General features: G+C 35.6%; 1 protein-coding gene across 1 annotated transcript in view; it reads left to right on the top strand.

Annotated features, from left to right (window-relative positions):
- LOC133516135 (neuropeptide SIFamide receptor-like) overlaps window positions 1-13,181 on the top strand; it is a 153,488-nt gene that overhangs the window by 70,846 nt on the left and 69,461 nt on the right. The window contains exon 2 of the mRNA XM_061848907.1: window positions 903-1,002. Within this exon, the coding sequence (XP_061704891.1) occupies window positions 903-1,002 (100 nt within the window). The remainder of the gene's footprint in view (window positions 1-902; window positions 1,003-13,181) is intronic.

The following is a 13,181-nucleotide window of genomic DNA, read 5'->3' as shown; positions in this document are numbered from 1 at the left end:
TATATCTAAAATAGGCCCTTGAGGCATTGTACCAAGGATGCTGGCGGAAATGCTGCTCATTGTAAATTATATTAATGACTATACAAAACATTTTATCAATTTGATATCCATCCGTCGAATACAAATACGAAAAAATTAGCTTTTTTACATTTTATAAATTTTTATAAATTGGCTGTTTGTCGATTTCGTACGCGTCTTTGCCTTGCGCGCGCATTGGAATCGTGCGTAAATAGAAAATAACGCGCCAGCCATTTTCCGTAATTGTCATAATATTTGAATAGTGTTGCATGTAGTTAGTTTAGTTTAGTTATAATATTGACGAAAATGACATTTTCAAGCATTGAAAATGAAGAATACATAAAATGGACGCTGCCAGTAATACTAGCTGAGAGCTGAGAAAGATAGCCTTTTTCCATCAAAATCGGGTGAAAAATAATTGGCGGCATATGAAACATTTATTCAATGGAAAATCAGCAAATACGCCCAGTCATTCTTGGAAAACGTGTTGGTAGCTTACTTCAATGAACGGCAAATAAGTGCCTTCAAGCTCAGCACGCTTTGGTGAAATTATTCGATGTTAAAACTGTAAGCCACCATTTTGAAAATTGTACTTTTACTGTTTTGACAAAAAAAGTATTGTTTTTTCCTCGCAAGTGTGTTGAAAAACGTCATAATGAAACCCGTGTGCATTGGTCATTACCCACATCGGCTTTCTTATTGCGCGCTCGCTTACAGCTCGCGCGCACAATATCGCCTCGTGTGTAATGACCAACTTAGGTGCCTAGTGCTAAGTACATGTTGCACCTTTCTCTCTCTATTTCTAATGCCACGATGATTTTGGCTCCACAATAGCAACGCCGAACCGACAACATAGATTGAACGCGTGTTGTTTTTGTTCGCAGCATGGGTGCTGGGATGGCTCATGTGCAAGACGGTGCCCTACGTGCAGGGCCTGTCTGTAGCCGCTTCCGTCTACAGCCTCGTCGCAGTCTCCCTAGACAGGTCAGTAGATTCAAGTCACTTCATTTATATATAAAGTATCTGGGTGCGCCTACTATTTATTATAGGTACAAATCTACATATAGGACGAAGATATATTTTGAGTCTTGTCATTTTAATCAGTTTATGTTTCCGATTCCGGCCACAGGACGGCAGACTCCCATCACAGACAGACAGTGTCATCATAAGTAGCATATTTTGAAATGCCTAGAATTAAAAAATACTACGGAGGCAGTATTTGAAAAAAAAAACTACTTACTACCCAAATCTATGTACATGCAACATGTTTTGGTAATGTAGTACGATCGACCACCTCAGTGTAGGCGAGCGCTCATATTATTCCATAGATTTGAACCTCTATACCTATACAATCGCTATACAGTTGCGTTTTAAAAGACACTGTTGCTTTGCCACGTACCTAACCGGGAGCTGACCACTCGCATACAAGAAACAATAGCTTTTGTTTAACAGATAAGGTTCTGAGTCCAAAAAAAATTAAAAAAAAATCAACTATACTAATAAGGGTTGAAACCACATCACGCTTAACAATATCGAAAATAAAACAGTCACATAAATATTTCGCAAAAATGTAAATGAAATGCTTTTTTGTGGAGGCAAGGAAAATTTTCTTGAAATAAAATGCAAAAAGCGAAATATACATTACAAGTATCAACCTTTTTTAACCAATGGTACCGATGTAAAGGGTATAACAATATTTGGATGGCGAAACTGCCTTTAACGAGAAAATGGTTTTCCTTTTGCTCGGATAATTATATTTATATGTGTTGTAATTTCACCAAATATCAGCCCCAAAATCGTCGTGATTATAGAGAAAAAAAAAAGGAAAAGCGTTTTTATTTATGATCTACTAAAGTAGTAGTTCAATTTTTTTGAAATTTGTATATATTATGTATATAACTAAGAACTTTTTACAAAAAAAAATTATTGCTATGAAATTTTATATTTAAGTAGGTAACGAAAATGATTTTTTAATATTACAAAAAAAAAAAATTACTTGTAAGGCGACACATACCAATATTAAATATTTTATGAACCATTTAACACTCTACCGCATATATTATTTCTAAAAAATATCACTTGGATCAACAGGTTGAAAAAAGCGAATTTGTAACCTCCCATACATAGGTTTCCCTTTACTGCGTACGTAGGTTACAATAACAGTAATTGAGGTAGTCTATGTACTGATAAATGTCCGTGAACCTTACTCGAACTTTCTTTATATATTATAATGGGTAGAAATAAAAACGGTGAAATATAACATCCTTCACATTACTACTAATAGCTCCCTATTAGCCTCAAATAACTACCTTCTAGCCCAGCGGGCGGGTATATAGTGACGCTGCGTGAGGGCATTTACATATTTGTGTGTTTATCACACATATTTATTCCTGATATATTGGTGTCACCATGCAAGTAAAGTAAAAACCCTTTTTTTTACTTAAATATAAAATTTCATAGTAATTTTTTTTTTGTAAAAAGTCCTTAGATATTTACATAATATATACAAATTTTAAAAAAATCGGGCTACTACTTTAGTAGATAATAAATAAAAACGATTTTCCTTTTTTTTATTATCTCAAAAATCACGACGATTTTGGGGCTGATATTTGGTGAAATTACAACATATATAAAGATAATTATCCGAGCAAAAGGAAAACCATTTTCTCGTCAAAGGCAGTTTCGCAATCCAAACACGGTTATACCCTTTCATACAGAGTCCTGCCCGGAGGCAATCATGACTGCAACCTACCCGAGCCCTTATTGTGAGAAATTGCGCGATTGTGTCCAACTTGCATTGTCCCGAAAAAAGCCGAAGGTCGCATCTGAAATGCGCCCTAAATCTTTGGGTCCTCGCACCTTGACCTGGTAGTGATAGACGCTATTATAATATATCGGTGCGTGTTGACAATTGAGCAGCCCCTGCATTCCAAGCTTTGACCTCGCGTGCCGAAAATTTATCAACGGGAACCTCGGATTAATTTAAAAATTTGATCGATGGACACCTTTTGCTGCAATTTATTAAACCAAGCTCCCGAAATGTTTTGTTAAATTCCGGACGGTTCAGGAAAAGATAACCATTTAAGGTTATAGATTTTATTTATTAAAAACACATATTTATTTACAAGTTTTTACTTGCTTATTTAAAGGTGTTGTAGGGGAAAGGGGAGTGAAACCAGATGGCGGGTAAACCAGATAGCTCTCTCTCTCTTTTTCACATCCTAACTGTCGCTGACTCGCTCTGGCAAGTTAGATGCTCGTACTTAGCGCAGACGGAGGACAGTCACTAAGCAATCTAAGCAGGCAAAGGTTGGATCGTGTTGTCTTTCGTTTAACAGTTGTGTTTTAGAAATAGAAATACAAAGGTGTATGATCTAATTTTATTACTATTTTTATCACCTATCAAATCAGTACCTGTTTGAGGATATGCATACTAATTATTTACGTCAAAACAGTGCCTGTTTAAGTAATAAAATAAAATAAATAAATTAAATATCATTTATTTTCAGGCAACTAAGGTCCATACATACATCCATAGTAATCTTTTTTATTTCCGTTCCTCACTTTAACCGTAAAACTTTTGATTTGTAAAAATAAAATGTATAGAAGTAGACGGGATATTCATGAAAGTTTAAGCTTAAGAAAGCTCGTAAATACTTAGACATGTCTTGTAAAATACACATGTACCATACCTATTTTGTCTTCCTTTAATAAAAATGTAAAATAGTGTTTAACATTTATGTATCCGGTTTCACCCGCATACGAGGGTTGAAATTGGATTAGAAAGAAATTGTATTGCAAAAGTTCGATTGTATCGAAAACACGAAACTTTTACTAGACCTATGCCGGTGTCGGTGGTTAGAAGGTTATCCATTAATTACACCCATTATATATGCGTAATTTGTACCTGAATGAGACAAAGAGCTTAACAAGATGATTGAGTACTTATATGAATCTAGCCAATTTACCTGAAAATTCATTTAAAGTGAGCACACATGTAAGGGTTGTCAACATTACACGTGTTAGCTTCTGGTGACGTTGGAAGCGCTTTATTTAAAGGTCATGACTCAGGATATGTTTTGGTTCATTGTTTAGACATTTCAAATTTCCTGCAAATTTTGTTTCTTCATGTCTGGTGGCTCAAGTTAAAGGAGTAATACATATCATTATTCATATTTGCGCCGTTTAGTGTCGAAACTCTGGGACCGTGCGAGGCCCCTATTCAAAGACCAGCGGGCTGACACGCTGGCAGCCACTTCGGCCAGAGACTAAATCTGGCCATCCAAAGAGGTAACGCTGCCAATCTTCTGGGCACCACAACACATGATAGCGATCTTGGGGGGCATTTTTTATTTGTAAGCTTATTAATATGTTTGTTAGAATACATGTACTTAGTTTAGTTTTATTGGTTAGTTAGTTTACTATCTCTAACAACTTGTCTGGCCTAGTGGGTAGTGATCCTGCCTATGAAGCCAATGGTCCCGGGTTCAAATCCTGGTAAGGGCTTTTATTTGTGTGTTGAGCATATACAGGGTGATTCATGAGACGTGAGCTGGACTAAGCCTACACAATCAGTAAATGTTAATAAATCGTTCACCATCATATTTAAGTAAAACAATCACGCTTTTTATTTGTTATTTAACTTTTTCTTAAGGACAAATTTTATTATCTACAATCATGGCCACCCTACAACACTTAATTAACAAAGATAAAACCTCTTTAACCGTTATGACAGCACTTTGATTATGAAGAAAATAAAATGTCACACTTGAGAGAGATACGATTTTATAAAAGTAACCACACTCTGTTGACATTCAATTTGTCACTTATTATCTGCTTATTATGGATAAAACAAAGAGAGTATAGACCATAAATATCGTTAATAAAATAAAACTCTTTTTTTTTGAACAGTAAAAATTAAATAAACGTTAATCTCACAAATACTGGTACGAAACAGTTGCTGATAATTTACCGAATATGCAGGCTTGATCCTGCTCACGTCTCCTGAATCATCCTGTATATATTTGTTCCTGAATAATGGGTGTTTTCTATGTGTTTAAGTTTTTAAAAGGGAGGCCGCTTATCATTTGGTGGACAATCGTTACCAAAGACATGGAACGGGCGCAGATCAACACCCAGTCAACCCAGGACAGGAAAACCTGGCGCCTTCGAACGAGGAAGGCCGACCCCAAGATAACGGGACAAAACAAAGAAGAAGAAGAAGTTGTCAAAGTACCCCTAACCCACAACACAAGACTTACCTATATGAAGCTTTCTGTGGGACTTAGTCAATTTGCGTTGGAATGTCTTAATACTTATTTTACTTATTTAATTTTATATTTTACCGTATAGTGTCATTTTATGTCCCCTTTATAGTACATTACGATACAAGTGCGAAAAATAGGAAATTCGAAACGAGTGACGATAAATTAAAACACGACCGAAGGGAGTGTTTTAAATCGACACGAGTTGCGAATTACCTATTCGCACATGTATCGTACAACATTTTACAGTACATATGGCCCTTCAAATGTTCGACATAGTAACGTAATATGCTAATTTTCGCACTAGTGCGGTAAAGTAGCACCATATGTACTGTAAAATATATTAAATAATTATTTATATTTTCACGGTGAAACCGAAAAGTGTAATGCAATATACAGTCTGTTACCAGTTAGTGTTTTTTTTTAAATACAGTATAGTAATATAGTTCTTTAACTTAACCAAGACCTTAATTTTAATAATTAAACTAAAATTCAGACTCGCACAAGGGGACTGTGGGGTGTAATTTTTGCACCTTTAAAAACTTGAAGAGATGTTTCCTATTCCTTTTTAATCTTATACACAGGTTTGTTACTAGTACTGAACATTCAACCAGTAATACGAGGAAGTACTTGACGCTGGTACCTGTCTGAAGCAGGGCTCGGAACCGGTTTATTTTTAAATCCCGAAATAGCTCAATATTTTTAATTATTTTATATTCTTTACGTAGGACTGGATCATGTATTTAGGCAACAACTTCGCATTAACAGATAATCCCATTAAAAATGAAATAATAAACCAAAGAACGAAAAAGAACGTAATAATACCGGTATTTTTTGCATGAAGAATAAACCGGTTCCGAGCCTTGGTCTGAAGTGCTCGAGAATCCTTTCTTCAACTTGCACTGGCACGATCCCTTTCATGGCCCTTTCAGGCTGACCAGGGGCGATTGGCCTATTCTCACGAACTCGATGAAAAGCCGCTGTTATCAATCGAGCATTGTGTGGATGTCGTCGACTCGGGGCTCGTCTCGTGTCTCGGCCACAGCTTGTAAGCTCCAAGAGGTAATCAATTTTAAACATAAGCGGCATGGTATAAGGTTTGTAACCAAATGAAAAACCGAACAAGAATGTAAACAGCAAGCGCGCGTCCCCTGCGAGCCCCTTTGACTCGTGCCCAAAAAATCGCTCCGGCCGCGAGCCCGGCGAGCGGCGAACCGAGCCACGAGAGAGCCACGAGCCCACCGTTTACATACGCATCTCGTGGCGCGGCTCGCGGCTCGGCTCGCTACTCGCTCGCGAATGTAAATGCGCCATCCAATAAAGCCGAGCTGTATTTCCAAGTGTTTCTAATTTATGTTTTTAAATTTGACTACCCGATTTTTGCCGATGTCAACACTTTTAAAATTGTCATGTCAAAATTTACAAAAAACTCTTTAAATGAAATCCTCCATACATGAACGCAATGATAAGGATGACAACGATTTTGTGATAGCTGTGTCAGTTTTTTACCGCATGTACAACGACATGCCTTGTACTTGCTTGTATAATATTATACCAAGAGCAGTATGGCTCTTCTATGCAATGGGCCATTATACTGGCCCACTAAGAGGGGGTAGTGGTCTCGGATGGCTTATGTCGGTTTTTCGTTCGCACATGAAAGGTAGTGAGCCAGCGGCGGTGCGTACGCATCTGTGGCCCATTCCATAGTGCGTGCTCTCAACCATCGCATGGCCATCTCGCTGGTCCAGCGTTGGGCAATCGTGTAGAGGAGCCATCACCATCGCATGGCCATCTCGCTGGTCCAGCGCTGGGTCATCGTGTAGAGGTGCCATTAGCAATATGAGTAACGACAATTACGTAGCACACCCACTACATTTAATTAATATACGGTTTCCATAAATGTAATTGTGCAGTTAATTCACATCATTATGATTTTCTAATTCACGAAAACAATTTCTAATCTATCATAATTATTACAATAAGTTTTAATAAATGCCCGCATGCATGTAACTCACTATATTTGCACAAGTTTTCTAAACCTCTGCAAGCAAGACCACAGCGCAGCGTAGGTTAATAATTTGGCAAGAGTACTAATGCATCAGAGGGTCGAATAATGATATGCAAATAGTTTTTATTAACCAGAAGAATTTACAGGGCAATGCAAAGTATATTATATATATTTAATACCTCAGTACACCGTGTGAACAGTATATGAGCTTAAACAAAAACAATTAATACCTCCATTTACTAAATACCTACAGCCGTGTGAAAGTGTTTACAGTCTATAAAAAGAAACAATTTTTTAACTGTTAAAACGAAAGGAGACTACCTCCCGACATCTCCTTTTCATACACACGTAGTCCCCATAGACCGCGAGCCAGGAACAGATTTTCATGACCAATCGCCTCCCGGGCGAAAACTCGTATAGTGGTTAATGGCTATGTATGACCTTTTGGACGTCAGCTGCCGTTCCGTTAGTGGGTTCAGGAATGAGAAAGCCACCGAAACCCGTAAAAAAATTGTCGTCGCCTCCCGTTTGATACTTTGTTAGATGATAGTTTAGATGCTATTGTTATTTAAAAAAACTCGCCTGCCGGTCATATCGCGATGGTAAGAGCGTTAGCTAGTCCCATGAACATGTAAAAAATAAGCGCTTTACCTTTTTATGACAGCAATAAGAAATCATGAAACGTTGTGTGTAGCATTTAATCAGGTGAAACGCCTGAAGCGTCATAAATGGATTAGGCAATTTACACATTACGTATACTTTGCGGACATGAAGTGGTAAGGCGCGTCTTTTTCACATGTACATTTTACAGCTGACGGTCTGTCCGCCGACGATCCGCTGACGCTGTTTTTTTTTTAAATTTAAAACACCATCTAAACTATCATCTGACAAAGTATCAGCCGGGAGGCGATGACTGACGAAATATGCTCCTGGCCCGCGGTCAACCATTTTCCTCTATGAATATTGACATTAAAGAAAATATTATTACACAATTTGATGTTGCAGCGAAATTGCATGAAGAAATTATGAACGAATTCATTGATAAAGTCGCCATGCACTTTTATTGATGACATAAGCCATAAAAGCTATACAAAGCTATGGTTAATGTACGTACATTGACCATACATAGCTTTGCCCCTTAATGATTTTATATGTTTATTATTATGATAGTTAGGAGCATTTAAACATTTGTAATTTGCAAACTTTTACTAACTTGGAATTACATCAGAACTTTAATAATATTTTTTTTAAATCAAGGAAAAGTTCATTTGTATAGAGAAGGAAACATCCACTATCATCTTAAAAAAATAATTTAGATATGCAGCCAACTGCAAAGAAGCGTAACGTGTTTACAAGATGTCATATTTTTAGTTTCCAAAAATACAAACATTCCACAATCAAGTAGAATGAATAAAGTTGCCTCTGCTTCTAATTTGAAGCTATCCAGAGATGTGATTTTAGCTGACTATTATACGCGTATTCCGGGGACGTGACTAACGTGACAAGTAATAATTATTACACCTAAAATATTTGGCCATGAGCCCAAGGATTGCACAAATCTGTGTGTAATGACTTTGATACAACCTTCGCTAAACCCTCTAATAGGCAACATTATGTCAATATTGGAGTTGAAATATTAGATAATGATCGAAAGCTTGTAACTTTCTGATTGATCTTCGACCATTCGAATAATATTAATTCCAATGGACGCAAAGTAATTGTTCAAGATTACGGATTATAGTTTCGGAGAAGCAATAATATGAAATTATGAATGCCTGTATAGTAATACATATTATTGAGCGTCTGACTTTAAACTCGTACTTTAATACGTGTCATAGGGCGCAGGTATAAATATTTACCTAGGTATCTATCAAATTTTATGAAAAAAGATAACAATTTTTTTTTTGTTCAAACCAGGGCAAAATAGTTGCAGTTTTTTTTATATTTTTTACTCTCCTTTAACTCTAAGTTATAAAATATTGAATAACTAAGTGTATAGAAATATTATTTTCACGTCAGCAGCTGGAACAAGGGTAATTTGCTGCTTACAAACAGTGAGCAAAATTGCATTTTACTTTTCACTGAGTGAGACAAAATAACATTCAAGTTACCTTTATATTCGAATGTCATTTCAACGTGTGGGGCCTAATTCAAGTTCAAATATTTGGATTCTATTGTCTTTGTCCATTTCACGTCATTAGCAAAAAGAAAGAGGCAAAAATAAGTGCATACGTAATTCAACGGTATATTGACGGTTTATATTAGACCCCCGAATTAGTTGGACTGCGTCGTTCCAAAACACTCTACGAGTCCTGAATCGTAATAATGAATTAATGAAATAAAAGTTTAAAATTTAATAAAAACACACTATTTTACGTATTTTATTATACAATCAAAACAATGAACTTAAAAAAATACACAATTGTTACGCAAAGTAAATAATTCTACTTTTAACGATGTTGACAAATAGTTGTGTCCGCAATTCGGACCGTATCTTACAAAGTTTTGTTTTACAAAAAAAAGTCTTCGATTGAACTGTCAATTGATGTTCGTTACTTCATTATTTCCGTATTATTTTATTGAAATTTCTTTCGTTTTGTTTGATTGAGGTAATTAAACTTAATTGTTAGAATACCTTAAGAAAACATGAGTGAATAGTGATGAAGACCGATTAGATGTTTTTGAGGTTGTATTTTTACCTTTCAAATATGTTCACACTGCAGTGCTGTCGTGCAAATAAGCACTCGAAGAAATATCAAACTTTGCTCTCTTGTTGTACAAATAACTATTCCCTCTATACTTTTTACCCAGAGAATTCGTGAAGAAACTTTTCCGCTGTTCTATAATTAATATAGATTTTTTTTTGACCGGGAATTTAGACGCCTTTGTTCCATTTGGCAAAGTGCCTTTTTTTAAAGTTATTGGTGAACCATTACGATTAGGCTTTCAAAACTGTATGAAATCTGCCTTCACAATACAGCATTCTGGAGGATAGCCCGATACTGAAATGGTGCTTTTGATCCGAGTTAAACACTCCACTTTTCATTTCAAATACTTGGAAAGTAAAATACATGCGGATTCAAAAAAAAGGCTTAGTATTTCATCCGTACTTCTTGAGGGTTCTTTGAATTAACAATTTAGGTAATAATATCGTTGTTTATGGAATGGTAAGTTAATTATCACATTGGAAACTGTACAACAGAACCATTTAAAATCAAATTTTCAATTGCTTATCGTAAAAAAAGAGAAAAAAAACGTACTTAAAATGTATGGTGCTCTAAAGCAGAAACGTATCATTCTCTGCACACTTTAGAACAACAAGGACCCACTTTCAGGGCATGAGTAATGAAAAGTATTAAAGACGTTGGATAGAAAATACAGTAACTAGTATAATCTGGGAAAATGCGTCTTTAATGTGTTGACGTATTTACCCAAACCTAATTATGAGATGTTGTAAATCATTTTCGTTGATCAAAAGACGGAGATAAAAGAAATGTTTAGAGGGGTTTTATTTTTACCTTTATCACTAACATACTTACCAGGTAAATTAATTAAATAGGTAGTTAATTTCCTAATGGCAGTGTACGGTCAAATTGGCCTGTAAGTTCTAAAATGGTTGACAACTCCATGTTACAAATGTTGCCCTTCAAGTAGTTCAGAGTTTATCTCTAGATGATGGGAGCTGTAGTAACTAACGTTGTTTATAAAAATAACCCAAATATACATAATAATCCTATACCTAGTGGCATTTACCCCGGATAATTTTCATTACATTTACCATATCTGGATATGGTAAATGAATATAATGGAATATTTGGATATTCCCCATAAAAAATGCTACCAAGAATAAATTAGTGGGTTCGTATAAGTAATATATATATAAATGGGTTTTGCATAAACTAGATTACCACAATTATGCACTTGTACAAATGCATGTAGGTACTCGTACTAAAATCATAAAATTAATATCCTGTAGTCATTAAATTGAAAAAAAAAAACAAGTATTAGATACAATTCTAAGGATTGACAGGGCTGGCTATGCTCGCGCCACCTGTTAAAAACTTCTACCGGCCAACCCCATTGGGTGTGGGCTCTACGTATACTAATAGCCAGTAAAAAAAGTCAGTTACGTGTTTTTCAATACACTCACATGTTTGTTTATATTCTGTATCGATGCGAAAATGCTGTCCAAGGACTATTCACCACTTCATAAATCCAAATCTCCACTTGCCAACCCCAATGGGACCAATAACATTCCTCCTTGGCATTTTCACTGCTTACTGAGTACTCAGCTTGCACAAATACCAATAAGTTTGGCCTCTAGTTCCGTAGAAACTATTAATAATCAGATATCACTCATATACTGGTTGGCCTGAGGCTAGTACTCGGTAAGTGATGAATATATTAGGAGTTACCATAATTCTGGTCACGTCTCTCATGGTTAGTTATAGTCCTACTGGCCTACTCGGATTCTTCACACGTAAACAATTAAATCATGGGAAATATGTGGACCAAGGGTAGCTCATCGATACGAGAAAGGTAAACTATTCGATTGGAATGTCACAACTAACAAATTAAAACGACGCGGTAAATTAATTTTAAAGCATTTCAAGATTAAAAATAGTTACTGAACTTATACTTAAACAAAACATGGTACCGACTTAATAGCCTGCTTGTTTTTAATTTTAAAATTAGTTAATAAGATGGTGTTACCTATATTTATACCTACCTATTTTAATGTGATGCATCGAGGATGAAATACTTCGTCTTATTTAAAAAAATGTATAACTTATTTACGGTAGAAGCATCCTAAACTTACAAACAATACATTTGATATTATTAGTAGGCTTAGCACAGGAACGTCGTGACAGAATCTCGCTTTCGAGTTAGACTACCCATACCTCTCTCAATAATACAGGTAAATAAATTGTGTGATGTTTGATGTGGCAAAGGTCACATAAAACATAACATAAATACAAATACAAATTACTTTTTACAGCTGTTCTTAAGTATAAGTGTTAGCTAGTAAAGAAGTCCACGATAACGATTCGAATAAAATGGATAAAAATATATTGAAATAAAAATATGAAAAAGCCGTTATCGAAAGCGTCGTCGTGTTTTTTTGTCATAAAATCAGAATAAATCTCATGTGTTGTGACCAGCCAACATTCTTGGGTAGACTTTCAGTAAAAATATTATTGACGTAAATTTAAAGTTTGTGATTTATTTTTACAAGTTTTTTCCTACTCCAGCACTCTTGTTTGTCAATGAAATGCTAGTGAGATCGAAATCTACTTCATAAGAAGCGCGGAGCGTGGCCCCGGTGGCGGAGGGCCCCGGTGCCCCTATCTATAGGATTCTAAAAGCAGTGTTCTTAGGAATATTATACAACTGTGCTTTTTTTAATTCTGACTTTTAGGCAAAGATGAAACCAATATTTATTTTAATTTCATTTATTTTGGGTGTTTGCTGTCTTACAAAAAATATTGTGTGCAAAATTCTCAGCCTGACTTTACAAAACTCAACTTCGTTTCCTTTTGTAACTTCGGCCCTTGAATTTTAACTACCCTTATAATGTACCTGTTGCACAAAATACTATTATTTAACTTGCCCTGTTAGTATGTTAGTGTGGGTCAAATCTTGGAAGCTAAATTCCCACTTCACGATTTCCAATTGAGCTGAAATGTTGTATATTATATATGTGAATTGGATGACAATACAATTTTATGATGACATGGTGCTGATCTGATGATGGAGACAGGAGGTGGCCTGTTGACCCTTGATACGTGTAGACGCATTTATTTCAGAATATTAATTTTGATTATCTAATTAGTGATTTTGATTATAGATTTAGCAAAAGGAAATATAATTGCACAAAAGTCAATAAACAA

This window comes from Cydia pomonella, chromosome 3 (genome assembly GCF_033807575.1).
Source record: "Cydia pomonella isolate Wapato2018A chromosome 3, ilCydPomo1, whole genome shotgun sequence".
NCBI lineage: Eukaryota > Metazoa > Arthropoda > Insecta > Lepidoptera > Tortricidae > Cydia > Cydia pomonella.
The sequence above is the reverse complement of the archived record's forward strand: the minus strand, read 5'-3'. Positions and strand labels throughout refer to the sequence as shown.